Source organism: Prunus avium, chromosome 6 (assembly GCF_965620075.1).
Source record: "Prunus avium chromosome 6, drPruAviu1.hap1.1, whole genome shotgun sequence".
Classification (NCBI taxonomy): Eukaryota; Viridiplantae; Streptophyta; class Magnoliopsida; order Rosales; family Rosaceae; genus Prunus; species Prunus avium.
The window spans coordinates 33,464,787-33,484,780 of record NC_142289.1 but is presented as its reverse complement, the minus strand read 5'-3'; the positions used below and the strand labels follow the sequence as shown (position 1 = coordinate 33,484,780).

General features: G+C 35.5%; 5 protein-coding genes across 6 annotated transcripts; 2 read left to right on the top strand and 3 right to left on the bottom strand.

Moving 5' to 3' along the window:
- Positions 1-503: 503 nt before the first annotated feature.
- Positions 504-1,530, top strand: LOC148294071 (histone H2A). Its single transcript, XM_088255431.1, has 2 exons — positions 504-840; positions 1,034-1,530. The coding sequence occupies exons 1-2, from the start codon at positions 631-633 to the stop codon at positions 1,274-1,276; spliced, it is 453 nt and encodes a 150-aa protein (XP_088111557.1). The 5' UTR covers positions 504-630; the 3' UTR covers positions 1,277-1,530.
- A 1,862-nt stretch (positions 1,531-3,392) lies between these two features.
- LOC110762069 (glycine-rich RNA-binding-like protein) lies at positions 3,393-5,233 on the top strand. Its single transcript, XM_088254376.1, has 5 exons — positions 3,393-3,587; positions 3,909-3,977; positions 4,078-4,184; positions 4,314-4,376; positions 5,031-5,233. Exons 1-4 carry the CDS (start codon positions 3,491-3,493, stop codon positions 4,359-4,361), a joined length of 321 nt encoding a protein of 106 aa, XP_088110502.1. The 5' UTR covers positions 3,393-3,490; the 3' UTR covers positions 4,362-4,376; positions 5,031-5,233.
- Positions 5,234-7,391: 2,158 nt separating this feature from the next.
- LOC110762068 (small RNA-binding protein 11, chloroplastic) lies at positions 7,392-8,516 on the bottom strand. 2 transcript variants are annotated; one of them, XM_088254387.1, is made up of 4 exons: positions 8,249-8,516; positions 8,091-8,159; positions 7,867-7,973; positions 7,392-7,630 (listed from the first exon to the last, which is right to left on the bottom strand). In XM_088254387.1, exons 1-4 carry the CDS (start codon positions 8,283-8,285, stop codon positions 7,538-7,540), a joined length of 306 nt encoding a protein of 101 aa, XP_088110513.1. In that variant the 5' UTR covers positions 8,286-8,516; the 3' UTR covers positions 7,392-7,537. The 2 variants fall into 2 exon arrangements, with proteins under 2 accessions (XP_088110513.1, XP_021820356.1); XM_021964664.2 differs by having other exon boundaries at positions 7,392-7,609; positions 8,249-8,498.
- A 4,103-nt stretch (positions 8,517-12,619) lies between these two features.
- Positions 12,620-13,477, bottom strand: LOC148294070 (putative histone H2B.1). Its single transcript, XM_088253932.1, has one exon. It carries the CDS (start codon positions 13,388-13,390, stop codon positions 12,944-12,946), a length of 447 nt encoding a protein of 148 aa, XP_088110058.1. The 5' UTR covers positions 13,391-13,477; the 3' UTR covers positions 12,620-12,943.
- Positions 13,478-17,783: 4,306 nt separating this feature from the next.
- Positions 17,784-19,782, bottom strand: LOC110762063 (putative histone H2B.1). Its single transcript, XM_021964658.2, has one exon. The coding sequence runs from the start codon at positions 18,482-18,484 to the stop codon at positions 18,038-18,040; it is 447 nt and encodes a 148-aa protein (XP_021820350.1). The 5' UTR covers positions 18,485-19,782; the 3' UTR covers positions 17,784-18,037.
- Between the last annotated feature and the right edge of the window lie 212 nt (positions 19,783-19,994).

The window sequence follows — 19,994 nt, the reverse complement described above, 5'->3', positions numbered from 1 at the left end:
ATGATTAATTTATCGATTTTAAAAGTTTCTTCGATCATGTGATAAATTACTCAACTGTTACAATCCTAATTAGTTATAGCTAAATTGAAAAGGTTAAGGGTGACTGGTTAAAGATAATTGTCATCATTCTTTATTATTGAATTATTAACACATGTTATCAAATAAATGACTGTTTCATAACCTCTAAAACAAATTTCACCTCCCAAAAATTTGAAAGTACTATATAGAAACTTCAGCGGGAAATTGGAAAAAGAAAAAGAAATTGGCGGTGATGCTTAATATGTGTCACCTTTCAATCAAAAAAACCAAAAACGGAAAAAAGGAAAAGACAAAATGGGAACCCTCCCATTGGTCAATTATTCACTACACGGATCGCAGTGAAATTTGTCTCAACCGTCGATAAGACGGCCATCGAACGGCCACCGTGCACTCACAAGTACCCCAAGCCTTCCCTGAACAATATGATCCACAATACATCTCACCCTATAAAACCAATTCTCTAACAGGTTCCTAAATCCACTGTCCGAAAATTTTCAATTCTCTCTTTGCCATTTCTGATTGGGTTTTTGTGCCAAAAGGGTGTCAGTGGTTTTAGTGGGTCTAGGGTTTGAGAATTTTCAGAGCTGAGAGATGGAGACTGGTGGTAAGGTGAAGAAAGGTGCTGGTGGAAGGAAAGGTGGGGGTCCAAAGAAGAAGCCGGTGACCCGGTCCGTCAAGGCAGGTCTGCAGTTTCCGGTCGGTCGTATTGGACGGTACTTGAAGAAGGGAAGGTATGCTCAGAGAGTTGGGTCTGGAGCTCCGGTTTACTTGGCCGCGGTTCTTGAGTACCTCGCAGCTGAAGTAAGTTTCCCTTTCGATTTGTGGGTTTGTTTTTGTTTTGCTAGTTAGGGTTTCAGCTTTTAGTTTCTGGGTTGTGCTCAATTTGGAGTGTAATTGTTTATGTTAGGTAGTTTTTTTAAAAAATTTTGATGAAATTTTGACCTAAATTAATGGTTGGTTGCTCAGAAAATTTCTGATGTGGGTTTTCCTTCAGGTGCTTGAATTAGCTGGAAATGCAGCTCGGGACAACAAGAAGAACAGAATTATCCCAAGGCATCTGTTATTGGCTGTGAGGAACGATGAGGAGCTTGGGAAATTGCTCGCCGGTGTGACCATTGCTCATGGTGGTGTGCTTCCAAACATCAACCCAGTCCTCTTGCCCAAGAAATCAGAGAAGGCTGCCGCCAAAGAGCCTAAATCTCCATCCAAGGCCACCAAGTCTCCCAAGAAGGCTTAAGCTTCTCTCAATGAATCCCCCACCACATGTTTAGTTTTAAGAACCCCCACATGTTTAGTTTTAGGTTGGGCTCCTCTCCATTTGTATGTAATCTGTGTTCAGATCTTTGTTTTTGTTGGTTGGTAGTCTAAAATGCTTAATGAATTTGAAAGCATTTGTAGCCTCTCAAATCTATGTGATCATGACCAAGTTTTAGGAACTTTGTTTTTCTTGGAATTCATTAATGAAACCTCTTGTTTCTGTTATTGTCTTAATGGGTATTGTCTTGATGGGCTGCTTTATGAATGCTTTGAAGAAAGGAATATCTTTTTTGTGTGTGTTCTTCTCAAGCATAAGTTCCACTCTTTATCCAATGCCCCTTTTGCCTTTTATAGCACCTTTCTTTACTATAATGCTTGGTATAATGACTAGGGTTATTTGGCATGAATGCTCATTAGTGAATTGGCATTTGATTAGCGGATCTTGTGGATGCAAGTGTTCTTGAATCTTTGATGGTTAACCCAAAAAAAAAAGAAAAAAAGAAAAAAAGAAAGCTTGGGTGAGTGGCGATTGGCTGAGAGCTTGCAATTTTTTTTTCTTCTTCTGGAACATGTAAACCTTGCGTGTTCATTTTTGTTCCTGTTATGTATTGTTGTTGTTGTGAGTTGGATTTGACACTTGCATGACAAAATCTCTTAATTACATAAAGGTCCGATATTGTTGTTGTGGATGAGAAAGATTGGATCGTTTTTATTATGTGTACTTGGTATAATTTCAGATTGTGAGGGCCCTGTTTGCTTTTTGATCGTTGGAGAGTTGAGTGGTTGAGAGCTTGCACTTGTTATAGTGTGATTGATTTGCGTTTGCCCCATAACAGACTTCCGAGACAAATTAAAGTCCCTTAATTCCACGGGTCCTTTCCTATTTTTGATGATGATGAAAGCTTGGATGAGTCTATTAAGATGATTTTGTTGTTCGTGTTCTGTATTTTAGAAGACAAACTTACCTACACCGGAGTGTATATCATGTTCTTTCTATCTCTCTTTCCGCATGATTTGGATAGATTGCGTTAGGGTAGTAGGGAGAGTATGCGAATTTGGGTTTGCCGCATAACAAAGTCATGAATAGGATTATAGTCTTGATTGTGTTTTGTCACTTTGCCTACTATGACAAAACAGAGAGAAGAGCTTGGATGATTTAAGAAAAGTGGGACTCGTTTGGCAGTGGTCATTTGCTGAATCTCCTTTTTCTGATAGCCTTTTGGTCAATGCAAGAGGTTCTTGCACAGAAAGGAACGTTTTTGGGTCTTCTGTTGATCATGAAATATGGAGCTTAACCAGCTGCCTGGATGCTAAGTTTGCAAAGTTAGTGCAGCATTTTATTCCTCAAAATTTCAAGGATTATACTCACTCTTGCTGTTAGCTGTAGGAAGTACATGGAAATGAACATGTGATATGATGCAAACATCCTGACCCTCATCTCCGGTTGAAAATTAATTGATGTAAGACTTGTTGTGAGACTCGCGTCAATTGTTGAGTTCATAGCTCCTTTTTTGGTAACATCATAACAAACTTTACATGCTCGATAAGGAAATGAAAATACAATAGAATGTAAAACCTATCTTATCTTCACGAGATGACACTTTTGTCACGCGTGCGTGGATGTTTCTCAACCATTAATTAATGTAAGGGTTGAAAGTTATTGACTCTACATTTGATTTTACATTAAGTTCAAAACCCCCATTTTTTCTACTAACATTATAACAACGTTACTTACTCATAAAGAATGAGTCACGAAGTTTTAAGTTAGCCTCTACTGTTTTCTTCTTGACATTTTAACCACTGATTTATGAATCTTCTTTATTTAGCGTTTATAGAATTTTACATTTTTTTACTCCCAAATGTTGTCTCTGTAGATTTTTTTTCTTGGGGGTCAACTTTGTCCCTTTACATTCAATCCCCAACTTTTTGGTCCAAATTTCAGGTTTACCCATGTAATTAAAAAAGAAAATAAATAAAAGAAGAATTGGCAAAAAGTTTGGGACTTTTTTAGGTCGCAAGTCAGGCCCAACTTGGCTTGGCCACCCAAAGTTGTCTCATCTCCACTTTCCAACTAAGCAAACCCAACTATGAAGACATTTTACTTCCACCACAACCGCTGTACGGTCAGTCAGCTCATGACGACGCCGTTTCGCGTCCATCTTCTTCCTAGTAGACTGGCGCACGATAAGGGGAAATGAGAGGCTCAAATGGCGGATTTGGGATTCTGCGCACGTCTGCCTTGGTCAGGAGTTTCTGGGCACGCCATTCTTCAACCAATTTGTTCGTTGGAGGTTTTTTAAACTTCATCAATTTTCTTTTTTTCAGTCTGAGAATTTATTTTTCATTTTTTATCAGTTCATATTATATTAAGTTAATTTCGTGGTTAAGATCTTGTTTCTATGTATCAAATAGCCAAATTTATCATTATCATGGGTTTCATTAGAATTGTTCATAAAAGATATAACAATGAAATTTTGGATTTCAACTACAACAGCTTAAAGAAGGGAAGTGGTTGCTGTTAAAGTAGTAAAAACTCTGAAAAATATTTCTGTTTCATGGTATTTTGCTTTGGATATAATTTTGTTATAACCTAAGTTGGATGTAATATACAGGACTTTCCTATGATACAAATGAACCTGTTCTTAAGGAAGCTTTTGGGAAACATGGTGAAATCATTGAAGGTAATGTTATTGTGATTGAGGTTGTTATTAGCTTTTTAGGTTTTTTTTTTCTTGAAGATCATTTACTTACTTGATGGGATAATGTTGTCCTATTTAACAGTTAAAGTTATATGTGATCATGTGAGTGGGAAATCGAAAGGGTATGGATTTGTGAAGTTTACTTCTGGAATTGAAGCCAGCACTGCTCTAAAAGAAATGGATGGTCAGGTAATTTTTTATTGTTCATGATTAATTTCTTTGTAATTTATATGTGTTGAAATCACCCTGTTAAGTACCTACCTACCTCCTCTGGAATGCAAAGAAGGATCGTTGGTTAATGTTTGTGATTCTTTTCAGTTGCTAGATGGCAGACAAATCCGCTTGGAATTTGCACACAAGGGGTAATGACATTGATCTCAGGTAAAATTTAGTTTGTAACTAAAAGCTTTGCTATTGTTTCTTTTCCTTTCTCTCTTTGAGATAAAGCAAATAGCATTAGGATTGAGTTCTAACTCAAGTGCTTGGTGAATCTACTCGATGTTTTGGCCAACATTTCTTTCCGTGGAGCTCCTTAATGAAGCTCTCTCTATACCATCTAATTTTTGTTGGTTGGAATTCCTTTTATGTGTCAGAGGCTGTGTATTCGTTGGTTACCGGTTTTTCCTATCATCAGCTTGTTATGCCTTATATAAAGTTATAAACATTATCCAATTTTTCATGTATGAAAAGTTGCCCTTTTTTGTGTTGCGAAAACCAGGGCAATTCAACAGTTTGGTAAGGGTTTTCGTTTAGAAAAAAACGTTTTGTCCATCTCAGAAGATTGCTTTAGTTTGACTATTTAATTGCTGCTGTTAGAATGACGACTTATAGGAGGGTAGTTCATAATCGTCTCGTGTCTGTAGATATATAGATATATATCCTATAATATGCAGAATTTGACCATACATGTTCTATGGGTGTGTATGGATGATGTTTGGGAGCATAGCACAAACTTTCTTCCATTTGCTCCCATGAAATATTTGTCTTGAACATGTAGGTACCCACTATCTCAAGTCTTGTTGCTTTCTTGAGCAGGTACAGTGGATTGCAGGGGGCATGTTGTGGTGGGTGATATTAACCAGCAAGTCCAGATCTGAGTTGCGCACTGATTTTTTTTATTGCCTTCGTGTGGCAAGTTTGTAAAATTTGTGATATAAATTTTCTTCTCGTCTTCAATGAAATCAATATGTTTGAAGAGATTTGATCAACTTTATTATGACAAATCTGTCTCCCCAGTGCATCAAGGGTCATTCTTCCCCAAATTTATATTCCCGTCGTGTGGTTAATTAATTGAGCTGAATTGTACGCTTGAGTTGTGTACTTTTCATTTTAAAGACTTGATTGAGTTCGAATGTTTTGCCACGGTCGTCTTGACAAAAGTAAGGAAAGGAACCAAGACCTCCACCCCATTCTTGCCCTGCACTATTGTCTATTTTGAGGAGGTTTTGCATCCACATATATATATAATAGAAATATTTTGCTCAACACTTTAATCTAAGGTGAACCCTCACCACCTTTCAACACTTAACACGTGTTCGTTAGCATAACTGTAGTTAACTCTTTGCCTTATATTTATGATACATCTTGGATTAAATTGGGGAGCAAAAATGCTCAATGTATATATATATATATATATAGCTTCAGTTGAGGGATTCTTCGAATAAGTTTATTTGAGGGACACTCTTGTAGAGCCCACTTCGTATTGTATTTCACTAATCCAAACTATCTATTTTGTAGATACTCATTCAAAGATCATCTTTATAAAAAATCATTTGAATCCGATATCATTTGACCACTCAATTGAATTATTGAAATTTTAGTACTTTCTTGAAGCAACCGTATTCATTGATTTTATAGGACACAATTGGATATCGAAATGGTTTCCGATTTGTCTAAGTTTTTGCAAGGATTTTACATGAATAAAGACCTAAAAAATAGATGGTTTGAATCTTTGAAAAAAAAAAATTTCTTAGGGTACTCTAAAGGGTGTCTTTCAAATAAAATTATTTGAGGGATCCCTTAATAGAATGGGACTATATATATAATTTGAGGGACAACCTTGTAGGGCTCAACACACATTGTTTTTCAATGATTCGAACCCTCTAATTTTAAGATATTTCGATCATCTCTGCAAAAACTCACTTGAATCCGAAACCATGATCACCCAATTGAATTATTGTTATTTTCGCATTTTCTTGAAGCACCGTGTTCATTTATTTTTTTGCTTGCAATTAGATGTCTTACTAATTTTCTGCCTTGAAAAATAGACGGTTTAAATCGTTAAAAAAGAAAATTAGTTGGGTACCACAAACGGTGTCTCTCAAATAAAGGGAGAATCCCTCAATGGAATATATATCACACAAACTGTGTTGAATCTTTGCTATAAAAACCATGAAGGTCTCAGTTCCGCAATAAAAAAATGAGGATACAATGTATGCAGATTTTAGTTTGTGAGATTTTGGAGGCAACTAAAGTTAATATAGAACCATAACAAATTATAGCTTACCTAACTAGAGGTTGGTAAATTTGATGGTAAGCTTTGAATTCCGGTTTGGTAAACCTAAGTATTAGATACTCATGAATAAAGCTTCCTCATGAGTATGGGCAGTCACAAAAAGAAATCCCCTCATGAATAAATGTTCATTTTGGATAAGGATGGCACGAGAAGAAATTCTATGAAGATTTGATGCGGAAAGTGAATAATATTGATAGGTATTTATAGAAAAAAAAATCCGAATTTTTTGGTTTTTTCTTTTTCAATTTGTATGCCATTGGATGGTTAATGGAAGAATAGATCGGACACTCCAGATAGTGCCACGTGGCTTCTATCCGTTGGGACAAAGCAGACTCTTGGTCATCAACAAATTCTCTTAGCACCACCATGGCAGAGATGTTGTCTACAATCATAGCGTTGTCCCCATGGTATATGTTTTCTGGGAGAAGCTCACATTGCATTCCCTCACCCTGGATTCCTTCCAGACACTTCAGTAGTTGATACAGTAGTGACTTGATCCTCCAAGCTACAACAACCAAGCCAGATATTCCCCAAAGCAATATTTAGTTTTGTGGAGACTCTTCCCTATATCCCCTCTTTATATCTCATGCCACGACTAAGTGTTACTAGATACTCATGAATAATATCTTTTACGAGAAAGTTATACAAATAAATTATAGTAAGAGATTCTCGCTATAATATGGAAGGAACCTTGTACAAAGCTCATTTGGAATTCCAAATGGGATGGCTAATTGAAATTATACGTACTGAAAACTTTGTACAAAGGATATGACGATGTCTTTGATTATGAAAAACTGTCTTTAGCCAAGGAGAAGTTGGAGTCTAAAGCACACAAGAGTAACTAAGAGGCTATCTATTGGGATCCAAAGTAACACTGAGCATACAATAGTAATCTGATTTGTGTTCGATCTTAAACCATTTAATTTTCATTTGATTCAATTATGTGAAAGTTAACATTGAAAGTTACAAAGCATGTGATGTGGCATCAACCCATCTTGAACAACATAGAGAAAAAATTAGCTCATTATCAAGATTTGGTATCCTCTTCCTGTTTTTGATTCTGGGCAACTTCAACAAAAATCAGCCTCCCATCAACTATCTGGACAAATTTTAACAAAAACTTCAAAAGAGAAAAACAAGACTCAAGGTGATTCACTACATATGACAAACAAAAACACATATTCAGTACATAAAAGATTAGAATGCACCAAAACAATTATAATATGAGTCACAAAAACAATTATAATATGAGTAAATTTACCATTGCAATCTGAATAAATAAAGTTCATGAATTGGGGGTTTTTTATTTATTTATTAAAAAAAATTAATTTTAACCATTGGGAAGAAGGAAATTACCCTGCCATTCATGGCCTTCAAAGCTTTTTGTGCCTCAACATCTGACTTGTAAGTGACAAAACCGAATCCTTTGGGTCTTTGAGTTATACGGTCCACAACAATTCTAGCTAAACGCACAGTTAAACAAAAGCATCACAAAGGTAAAAACCAGTCAGTAATTTCCACAAATTACAGAAGAAAATAAATAAATAATCGGAGCAAAATAAAAAGAAAAGTAGAACTACCTTCTGTAACATCTCCAAAAGGAGAGAACAGTCTCGTGAGTTGTTCATTATTAGTGAACGATGATAATCCTAAGCAACAAATCCAAGAATCAAAATAAGGGTTTTAACCAAAAACCCTAAAAATGAATATGAGAGAAAGAAAGGGAAAGAGAGAATACTGTTTACGAAGAGCTGCGAGCTCAATCTTTTGGCCATCTCTGTGTCAAACCCAAATCCCAGATATCTGCTTTTTCTTTGAGCCTGAGATGTGAAGCAGCACTTTTTAACATTTGTAAGCTAAAATCGGTATTTAGGGTACTCCACTTTTGGTATCTATTGAGCCTTGTTCGGCTTTGGTTTGAAGGCTGCTGGGTGGTTGAAAATAGGAGCTTCGAGTTCGAGGGGATTCAATGGAGTTACCAGGTCCATGTAAGATTGGAGTTCGCTTCTGGGCTCTTTCTTACGAGGCCCAAATTTTTGTATTATTTTATTCGTATATATGCGAAAAATTAACCCTAAAAAAAAAAGAAAATTTAGAAAAGTCTTTGTTTGAGTTCAATTTTATCTTTTAATTTTCCTTTAAGAGGTCCAAATTTTTAGTGAGGAGCCCAAAACAATTTCCGTATTTACACAATAATAAAAGAAATTTTACTTTGTTTCTTAATGAGTACAGATCTTCTGTCCCCATTTTGTCTATCATTTTATTTTCAATGAAGATGTAAGCAAAAAAAGAAGCGCATATGCATGACATATTGAGCCTCCTTTTGATGTGGTAACTATGAGTGTATATAAAACAACTCATTTTAGTTGCTCGCACTAAATATTATGCAAAATGTTCGATAAAATATCTCAAAATAGGCGCTAATGTGGTAAAATGGTGTGCGAGAGCTTCGCCTTGCCCTTATGTTTTGTTTGTTGATAGCATGTTTATGCCTAAAACAATGTTGCTTTTGGACTAGTGTTTAATACTTGAAATGTATATTGAAACGCGAAATTCAATTAAAACTAAGCGAAAATAGTGTCAGAATGTGATATTGGTTAAATATACATTTGTTCAATGAGCTCAATTGCTACCATTTAAGCATGCATACAAACCATCTACTCACTTAATTAAGAGAACTTCTATTAGGCTGCGTTTGGCTGCACGATCGGGATTGAATTAGAACTACCTTTATTTTAGATATGCAGTCAAACAACTACAACTATCTGTCATGCAAGATTCACGCCATTTTTGTTCCCTGCACACTAATCCATCTTGAGGAAGCTTTGTATGCATATCACAAAAACTATCTCGGTGGTTGCTATAAAAACCGAGGTCTAGTTCTGCCATAGAAAATGAGCATAGGAGTGTAAGCGAGATTATAGAGCAAAATTATTCAGTAGCATATATTTAATTGAGATATTGGAGGAAATTAAATTCATTATGAACATTTTTCTTTGACCTTGTCAATCATGTATTTAGAAACCACAATTGTACTTGAACAGAATGAACATAAAGATTGACTCGAAAAAAAGGAAAGAGATCATGTGTTTTTTCCGAAATATTTCATAACACATGTGTCTCCTCCTCCGTTTGCCATTCGGTGCGACGACGATAGTTCCATTGCCTCCGCCATCCATTTGTACCATCTCACAGTTTGAGTTCCTTCGAAGTAACTTAGTTAAATTCAAAGTTAAAGGCGGTTGTGGTAGAGTACTATTGATTAAAGAGGCATGCATTACCCCTCTGATTTTTTTTTTCAATCTTGTTCCTTCTCTCTAGATTTATGTAATTTTTATTTTTATTTTTTTTTATAACCAAACTAGATTTATTTCCATATTATGCATTACCCCTCTAAATTTTATTAATTACTGTAATCAATAAATTAATATCACATTTCTACAATTAATCTCAATTTATCAAACGCTTTCAACCAGTGAATACCTTATGGTGAGGTATATATGTCTTTGAGTGGTTTGATATTCCTCCTTCATAGATAATTAAAAATTTCGTATCATATATCTCCTCCATAGGTAATTAACCTTCATATGTATACCTCCTCCATAGATAGATAGCATTAATATGTATACCTCCTCCATAGGTAATTTACCTATCCATACCTAATTAGCATTCATGTATATTCCTAGTCAGTAGATAATTATACCTCCACCATAGGATTGTAAGAAGAAAAAGAAGGAAGAAGAAAGAAGAAGATGAACAAAATGAAGAAGATAGATTATAGGAAATTTATTTATTTATTTATTTTTTGTATCTATGGATTGCAAACTCGAAAATGGACTTATATCGAAAGACCTCGTTTATGAATTGCAATCAGAATCAATAGTTGTATTAATTAGCTAATTATTATGATATAAATCAGTCTTTTCCGATTTAAATCATAAGGGCATAATTGGAACATGAAAATAAATTTAAAACGAAAAAATATATGATTACATCATAAAATTAGAAAAAGAAATTTAATCCTATGTGGCATTAAAGTCAGAGGACTTGGATTACTAATAATACGTGTGTGGATTGCACCCAAATTCTATCATAAGAATTGGACTTATACTGAATTATTTAATTAAATAATTACAATTCCATATGGTACAAATGCAAAACTTATATAACAGCTCGATTCTAATTAATTAACAATGAAATGATGACTATATTTAACCCGTATGCTTGGGCTAGCTTTCTAGTCTGCGTTTCGGTTGGACTGGACTTGCTGTTGTTTATTGGGCTGCTCCTTCCATCTTCTGGCCTTTTCGGCCTTATGAGTTTATCCTTTGACCAAAGAAGAAAAAAATCTTCACGCCATTTTTACACTCAAAATTGTTATTACATGTTGAGGAAGTTTTGTATGCATATTTCACATAAATTGTCTTGGTTCTTGCTATAAAAAAAATATGGAGGTGTTAGTTATGCCTTTGAAAAAAAATGAGAATAGGTGTACAATGAATAACGTTACCGTGTATTTAGTATGTGAGATTTTGGAGGAAATTAAACTTAAATCAACAATAATTGTAGTTTCTTTTATGCGATGGCAATAATTAATTATAGTTGCTAGACATAAATAATTCCCTTTAAACAATTGGAGGAAGAGTTGTAGTCCCCAAATGATTTGAGAACAGTTACTCAAGTTAGTGTAGTCCCCAATTGGAAAGAAACACATCGAAGTTGACTATCACTTCATTCGGGATTTGGTCATCGCCAAGGCCATTTCCATTGTGGGGGATGATCAACAGAGTATACAATAACAGGTGCAATCAAGAGTAAATACAAAGCAATGGAATCCAATGCATACAATCTCCAACTTAGAAATATTATAGAACAGAAGAAACTGCAACCGACTAGTCATATATCCATCTTACACTTGTCATCATCTCCGTGTTCTTTGTAACCAATTCTATTCCAAATTATTCTTTTCAATTGTATATAAGCAGTGTTATTTTCATTGTACAAGTATGAATGAGAAATACAATTCCAACCTTCCTTTTCTCTGTTTTTAATTCTTCATAGGAAGTTTAGATTTTAGAGGTTCATAGACGAATGTAACGTGGAAGTCGTAGGATTTTTTGATGTATTTTTAATAGATTTTAAATATATTTATTACAAATTTTAGAAATTAAAGCACATAAAATTAATAAATTTTTTTGAAGAGATGACACGAATGTTCCATTTAGGGCTTCAATAGTGTCACCCAAAATAATATCATAAGACATAAAAGGGCCAATAACTTCTTATCAATAAAGTTATATATATTTTTTTGGTAAAGGACCCACTAGACTTGGAATACCGTCACAATGGCATCCCGTTACATATAAGTTCTTCTCCCCGCAAGCCCCCAAACAACTCATTTAGAGTCCACAAATAAGAGGGATGAGAAAACAATTGAGCAAATGGTTGTGGCTAATTGAAAGGATAATATGATGGTGAAAGAGTTGAACTATGAAATCTGTTTCATACCATGGCCTTCTCCAATCCTACTCAAATGAGTGACTATTCAGCTATCTTCTTAATGACTTCAACACGCACACTGGATACAAAATCAAGTGATTACTAAGTGTTATAATATTAAATAATTGTTAACTACCAGCCTAACTTAAAATTTTAAAGTCTCATTAACAAACAAAACTTACCAGCCCAGCTTAAAAAGTTGTAATCTTTCTTCCCCAAGTTGGGTAGTTATGAGAAAACTGTTCCGAGTGTTATTGTAGAAAGTGTTTTCTTTTGCATTTTCATATGTTCCTTCATTGAAGCCAATTTTTAAATGGCTCTTCAAAATAATTCTCACCCAAACTAAGAACCCAGGGTCTTCATGAGCAGAGACGGTGGAGAGGGAGAAAGAATAGGAGATTTATGGATGAATGGATCTTTATGTTTTGTTGAACTCCAACCTCACTTTGCATTAGAGCTTAGACATTTTACATTGATAATGCATTTCCAACATGTAAGTCGTAATAATATGAACTTATGCTGGTGCTGTTTCTTTTACTGGCTCTGTTTGTTGACTCTGTTTGTTGCCATCAAAATAAACCCTACTGGAACATAACAAACTTCAAAGACATTACTGAGAACCAAAATCAATATAAAACGAAGAACAAATGTCATTGTACAAAATGAGCACTAAAAACCCAATCTTTCACAAATGAAGCAATAGGGTCACCAAAACCAATTGGGTCACAAATCACATTCAAGTTTCAGTGTGGCATTGTATCAAACACCGTACGGTGAAAACAGGCTTCCCAATCAAACAACCCTATATAATCAGATCGAGCTGATCCAAATCAGCATCAAAATAAAGCAAAGAAAGAAAAATACACAGTTACTAATTAAAACCCTAACCCTAACTAAAGAGTAGCCAATCAGATCCACGGGCCAACAAGGCCCTTCAAGAGCTTGTAAACTTGGTCACCGCCTTGGTCCCTTCAGAAACGGCGTGCTTGGCGAGCTCACCGGGAAGCACAAGCCTCACAGCAGTCTGAATCTCCCGAGAAGTAATCGTCGGCTTCTTGTTGTACCTCGCAAGCCTCGAAGACTCCTGAGCGAGCTTCTCGAAGATGTCGTTGATGAAGCTGTTCATGATGCCCATGGCCTTGCTGGAGATTCCGATATCGGGGTGGACTTGCTTCAACACCTTGAAGATGTAGATCTTGTAGGTCTCGACGCTCTTCTTCGATCTCTTCTTCTTCTTATCTCCAGCGGCGGCTCCAGCTTCCTTCGGAAGCTTCTTGCCGGCCTTGGGCTTCTTCTCCGCCGGGGCTTTCTCAGCCACTGTGGACTTCTTCTCCTCAGCTGGCTTTTTCTCGGCGGGCTTCTTCTCGGCTTTGGGCGCCATTTGTGAGGGGAAAGTTTGAGGTTGGGTATTTGGGGATTTTAAGAGTTGGATTTGAGAGTTGGGATATTTTTGTTATGACTGAGTAGTGAGGAGGGATGTCAATTTATATATGTTCAGGGTTGGATTGTATTGGGTATTGGGATTTCACGCGGATCGCTGACTTGGATCTTATACTCAGTTTTTTTAATTTTTTTTAAACTGTTTAGCCGGGCGGCTATACTATTTTAAACATGGGCGCCTAGGCGCTGTACAGCTGTTCCTGTTTTTTTTTATAGTAAAATGTATAGCCGACCGGCTATACCAGATTACTTTCTAATTTTTTTAAAAATCGTATAGCCGGACGGCTTTACTGGTGTTTATTTTCAATTATCTTTAATAAATAGTATAGACATGGTCTTTTATATATATATATATATATATATATATATATATGTACGTATGTATTTTTCAATAATATATTTGTGTTCTATACACATCTCACGTTTTATAAAAAGCAATGTACAATAGTCGTATTATACATATATGTACGTATTTCTAATGTTTTATACACGTATTTTTTACAAAATTTTCAGTAAGACACACAAAATTCAGTTATTATATAAATAATTCTAACATATTATTGAATAAGAATAATATATGTCATAAAAATTATATTAAAATATTATATAGTGGCCAATTAATATCTACATTAGATATGTTGAAACTGGCAAATTAATATCTATAAAGTACAAACTAATGCAACTAGAAGGTTACATTTTTTAAAAACATTTATTAATTAAATAGTATAGCCGTGCGGTTATACCTTTTAAATATAATGTATTTAAATAGTATAACCGACCGGCTATACTATGATTTTTTATATATCAAAAATAGAATATCCGCGAGGCTAGATTTTTTTGACACGTGTCACCTAATCGCTAAGGGTCCTCTTTTTGAAAAATAGTACAGCCGAACGGCTATACTCCGTGTTTTAATATTTTTTTATATACTCCTCTTTTTGACACGTGGCGCCTAATCGATGGGATCCTTTTTTTTTTTATATAAAAAAAATAGTATAGCTGAACGGCTATACTCAAATTTTTTTAAAATATAGCCGCATGTGTAAAATAGTATAGCCGCACGGCTGTACTATTTTTAGACCCCCAGCAATTAGGTGCCACGTATCAACACATGTCTATTTTATTTTTTTAAAAACATGGAGTATAGCCGGTCGGCGATACTATTTATAAAAAAAAATGTATTATAGCCTCCCGTCTGTTCTAATACATTATATTTCAAAGATATAGCCGCCCGGCTATACTATTTAATAAAATAATAATAATAATAATAATAAAAAGGACCCTCCTAGTTGCTATAGATATTAATTTGTTAGTTTCAACATATCCAAAGTAGTTATTAATCTTCCACTATATGATATTTTAATATAATTTTTATCACATATGTTATTCTTATTCAATAATATGTGAGAATTATTTGTATAATACGTGAATTTTGTGTGTCTTACTAAAATTTTTGTAAAAAATACGTGTATAAAATTAGAAATACATACGTACATGCACAATACGACTATTGTATGTTTGCTTTTTAAAAAAACCGTGAGACGTGTATAGAACACGAATATATTTATTAAAGACAATTTTTAAAAAACCAGTAAGGCCGCCCGGCTATACTATTTTTTTAAAAACAATTGGATAAAAATCGGGTATAGCCGCGCGGCTATACTATTTGCTATAAAAAAAACCAGAACAGTTTTACAGCCCCAGGCGCCCACGTCGTTCGGCTATACTGTTTTAAAAAAAATAAAAAACCAAGTATAGCCGATCGGCTGTACTATTTTTTAATATAAAAAAGAGGACCCCAACGATTAGGCGCCACGTGTCAACACATGTTTATTTTTTTTTAAAAAGGAGTATAGCCGGCGGCTGTACTATTTTTTTTTATAAAAAGACCCTTTATCCATTAGGCGCCACGTGTCAAAAAGTATAGCCGCCCGGCTATACTGAATTTTAAAAAAATTCGTAGTATAGCCGTGCGGCTGTACGATTTGAATACATTATATTGAGAAGTTATATTAATTAACCATTGACCCAACTAATTAGGCATTTAACCAAATGGCATACTGTCAAGCCACTCAGTTGGGCGACTTGCATAGCCAATACAAACTATTCTATTTCCAAAAGTAAGTCTTATAATGACCTTGAAGTAACTCTAGTGTTCCAATGTGGGTGCTCAAACATGTTTGCAATGCCTTGGAAAACCAACAAAACTAAATTTTCTTATTGCACACATTATTTGTCATAGAGAATTGCACGCTGAGTTGGAGTGTTCTTGGTAATTGCTTCACTTTTTAAACAACACTTTACATGAAGAATACTACCACCTCTCTTGCTACCATACCCATAAATATTTGTTTGAAATTGTTGTTCTGGTTGGCAAAGAGATTGCAAAATTACCGTCTTGCATTTTTGTTACAACAAGTAAAAACTAATCTTTGCCTCTCACATTCTTTCATAGTTAGTAAAATACAAATCGGAAAAAATACGAAAACATTCCATAATTAATAGCAAGTCTTAAGAGTCTGCAAAAAATTGATGAGTATTCTTTGGGAACCTGTTGCAGAGCTGCAAAAAATTGGCCAGCTTTCACTTAGAACCATCAAATGGTCTTTATAGAAGAGAACATGAGATAGCAAAAGGCTTGTTGACTTAGTTTAGGGTAGTTTCTTAATGTTAGTGACCTCAGAGCATTAGCAAACTACATGCAATGACAATTTTATTTATCAGCACCATATCATCATCATATTGGGAATCAGGAGCTGATCCAAATCGCTAAAAATAATTCTTCATTTGATAAAAATGTTCTTAAATGGAAAATTCTTTGTATAAGAAAGCAGTCTTATTGCCATTTTTTTTCTTTAAAATAAGACAGATTCTTCGGTGTAATGAAATTCAAATTTCTAACTAATCACTATTAATATTATTCATGAACAAATTAACTAGCACATATACTTCACCAAAAGTCCCCTTTAATTTCTAAAAGCAATTCTGTATTTTTAACTGGCAAATATCTTTATTAAACATGAAAAATACATACGTATGAATATAATACAGGTATTGTATATTTGCTTCTTAAAAAACATGTATTTTACCGAGTTTTTAAGACGTGTATGAAAAACATAAGTATTATTGAAATATTTACATTTGCTTTTAAAAAACATGTATTTTATCGAGCATTTAAGCAAGCAAGGGATAATGTTCCAGGCCTTAGCACATGAGTTGCCCTTTATATTGCCAATGAGAACTTTTGAATCAGATTCCATCACCATCCTTGAATAGCCTCTCTGTCTCGCACACATCGGAGCTTCAATGGCAGCTTCAGTTTCAGCATTCAGTACACTGTTACAGCTGCGCTTTCTAGCGTATCCAAAGCAAAACAACTTGTTCTGATTCCTCATCACCACACCCAGATCCGCGTCATGGTTCTTCCAGGCATCATCAAAATTGAACTTAATTGCACCATTTTTAGGGGACTTCCAGATTTCAGAGGGCGGGATGATGACACCAATCCCATTCCTAGAGGAGGCAACTTGATTTTTCACAGCTTCAAATTCAGAAGCTGCAGAAACAGCATTTTCCATCACCCTTCTGGGATCAATCATAGAGTCTTCAAAACGGAATTTGCACATTGTTTTCCAAATTTCCCATGCAATGAAACTAGTCACTGATAGAACCCAAACTTGCTCCTTTGACAGAACATGACAATTTAACCCATTGAACCAACGATCAATAGTTGTGAAGCTTTGCAGGTTCACTCAATAATTCAAGGGGGAGCCAAACCAGACCTCTTGGGTCCAAGGGCACATAAAAATAGTATGTTCCTCAGATTCCTCATATTGATTGCAACTGGGGCAGATGGGGGACTTGATCATCCTTCTACGAAAAAGGTTTAGCCCGGTGGGCAAGGCCTTCCAGATGCCTTTCTAAACACAACCCTCAATCACATGGGACGAACGGTTATTCCTTCCAATAGAAGAAACAAAGACCACCCGCTTGTTAAAACCTGATCTCACAGTATACAAACCAGAGTTGTTCCAAGGCCACACAATTCTGTTTTCCCTATGCAAATTACCAAAGGCAACCTCCCTCTGCACACCCCCAAGTTGATTGTGTAGAAAACACGTGGAAAGTAAACAAACAAGTCATATTTGTGGAGACAATACATAACTAGATGAACCATATCTATAAAACGAAGACCATGGTAGAATATATAGGAAGCTTAGGTTATTTCAAACAATCGACAAACTAAACTACAAAACCATTATTATACTGAGAACCAAAATCTCTATAAAACGAAGAACAAATGGCATTCTACGACATGAGCACTAAGAGCAGAATAACATAAAAACCCAATCTTTCACAAAATTGAAGCACTAGATAGAAAAAAAATTGGGTCAAAAATCACACGCATTGTATAAAATGCCATACGGTAGGATTCCCAATCAAAAAATCCTACACAATCCAACAACATATAGGCAGAACACCGAATATTATATGAACCAGAGCAGGAACGAAAAATACACATTTACTAATTACAACCCTAACCCTAATCAAAGAGCAGCCATTCCAATCCACAGCCCAACAACGCCCTTCAAGAGCTTGTAAACTTGGTCACCGCCTTGGTCCCTTCAGAAACGGCGTGCTTGGCGAGCTCACCGGGAAGCACGAGCCTCACAGCAGTTTGAATCTCCCGAGAAGTAATCGTCGGCTTCTTGTTGTACCTCGCAAGCCTCGAAGACTCCTGAGCGAGCTTCTCGAAGATGTCGTTGATGAAACTGTTCATGATGCCCATGGCCTTGCTGGAGATCCCGATATCAGGGTGGACCTGCTTCAGAACCTTGAAGATGTAGATCTTGTAGGTCTCTACGCTCTTCTTCGATCTCTTCTTCTTCTTATCTCCTGCGGCGGCTCCGGCTTCCTTCGGGAGCTTCTTGCCGGCCTTGGGCTTCTTCTCCGCCGGGGCTTTCTCAGCGACTGTGGACTTCTTCTCCTCAGCAGGCTTCTTCTCGGCCGGCTTCTTCTCAGCTTTGGGCGCCATTGTTGGAGTTGTGAGAGAAAGGTTTGAGGTTGGGAATTTGGGGATTTTACGAAATGGATTTGAGAGTTGGGATATTTTTTGTGATGACTGAGTAGTGAGGAAGGAAGTATATTTATATATGCCGAGGGTTGGATTCTATTGGGTATTGAGCTTTCACGCGGATCGCTGACTTGGAGTGTGGCTTCGGCCGTGGGATTGGGTTTGAGAACGCTTAGGAATCGACGGTTGAGATGAGGTAAGCTGGTTCAAGCGGATTGGTGACGGATTGGTGGGTTTGGGTGGGATCTGACGGTGGATAGTTTTTGGATGAAATTGGCAGTGGATGGTTGGCATGGGTTATTCGGTATGGATTCTTGACATCATCCGGAATCTGGGTGTGGTCCAAAATAAAGTTTTGTTTTTCATATAAAAAACTTTCATGTTTTGTTATTTTATCAGAAAATTCCAAGTTTAAAAAACTTTTAATAACAAAAAAAATCCAATTAATCGAAATTTATTAAGGACATTTCATAAACCGATAAATCGGTAAACCAAACTGAAAAAATAGGTTTTGACTTGAATAGGTTCGGTTCTTGGTTTTCGCCACTTAAAATTGAACCGGAGCCTAATACCAGAATCTCAACCTTGGTCATCTCCCTCAGGGTCAAACAATTCCCGCAGTGGTTCTTACGCTGGTACAGTGGTGAGATAATTAGTTCAATAATAATCAATCAAAGTTAGCAACAAATGCACGGGAATGAACCAGTTGACATGGCACCATTTTTATTAGTGTGGTTAGGGAACAACATGTTGTGCCTCAAAAGAGGTTTCTTTTAAAATTTATAAACTCGCAAGCGCACGAATCGAATATAGCATAAGCGTGTAAGAGCGAGATCGTACCCAAGGGATTGCGTGTAAAGATAGAAAACCAATTATACCCAAGTTAATTTCATTGCCAACCTAGTTGATTTAAATGGTGATTTGTTTGTTCATAAAGAAAATTAAATAAAGCATAAAACAAATACGGAAATGACAATAAACTGAAATTAAGATTTAAATTTATAAGAAAAATAACTAAGGTATTAGAATCCACACCATCATTCCATAAGATCCTAGTTATTTATCTTTCAATTCCCATGGAGTAGCAATCTAGAAATCAATCTACTGCTTTCTCAAGATTTATCAATTAAGCTTGTAATTTAGATCATAAGTAAATTTTCCTTCCCTTCATAAGTACAAATTCTAAGCATAAAATGTAAACAAAATTATTTAACTACAAAGGATCAAAGTTTCCTAAGCATCCTATGTGAAAAAGTTTATTTGAATAACAAAATATCAAAGAAATTTGTAAACTAGAAATATAAACCAAGGATGAATTAATAGATTAATCCAAACTCTGAACTACCACAAATACATGTTATATGTCACAATACATGATAGAAGTGGTGAAAAGAAGATTAATCTATTAATCATGTGAAGTAAAAATTATAATCATTGAACACCACAATATTTGAGAATTGAAAATAAAAAC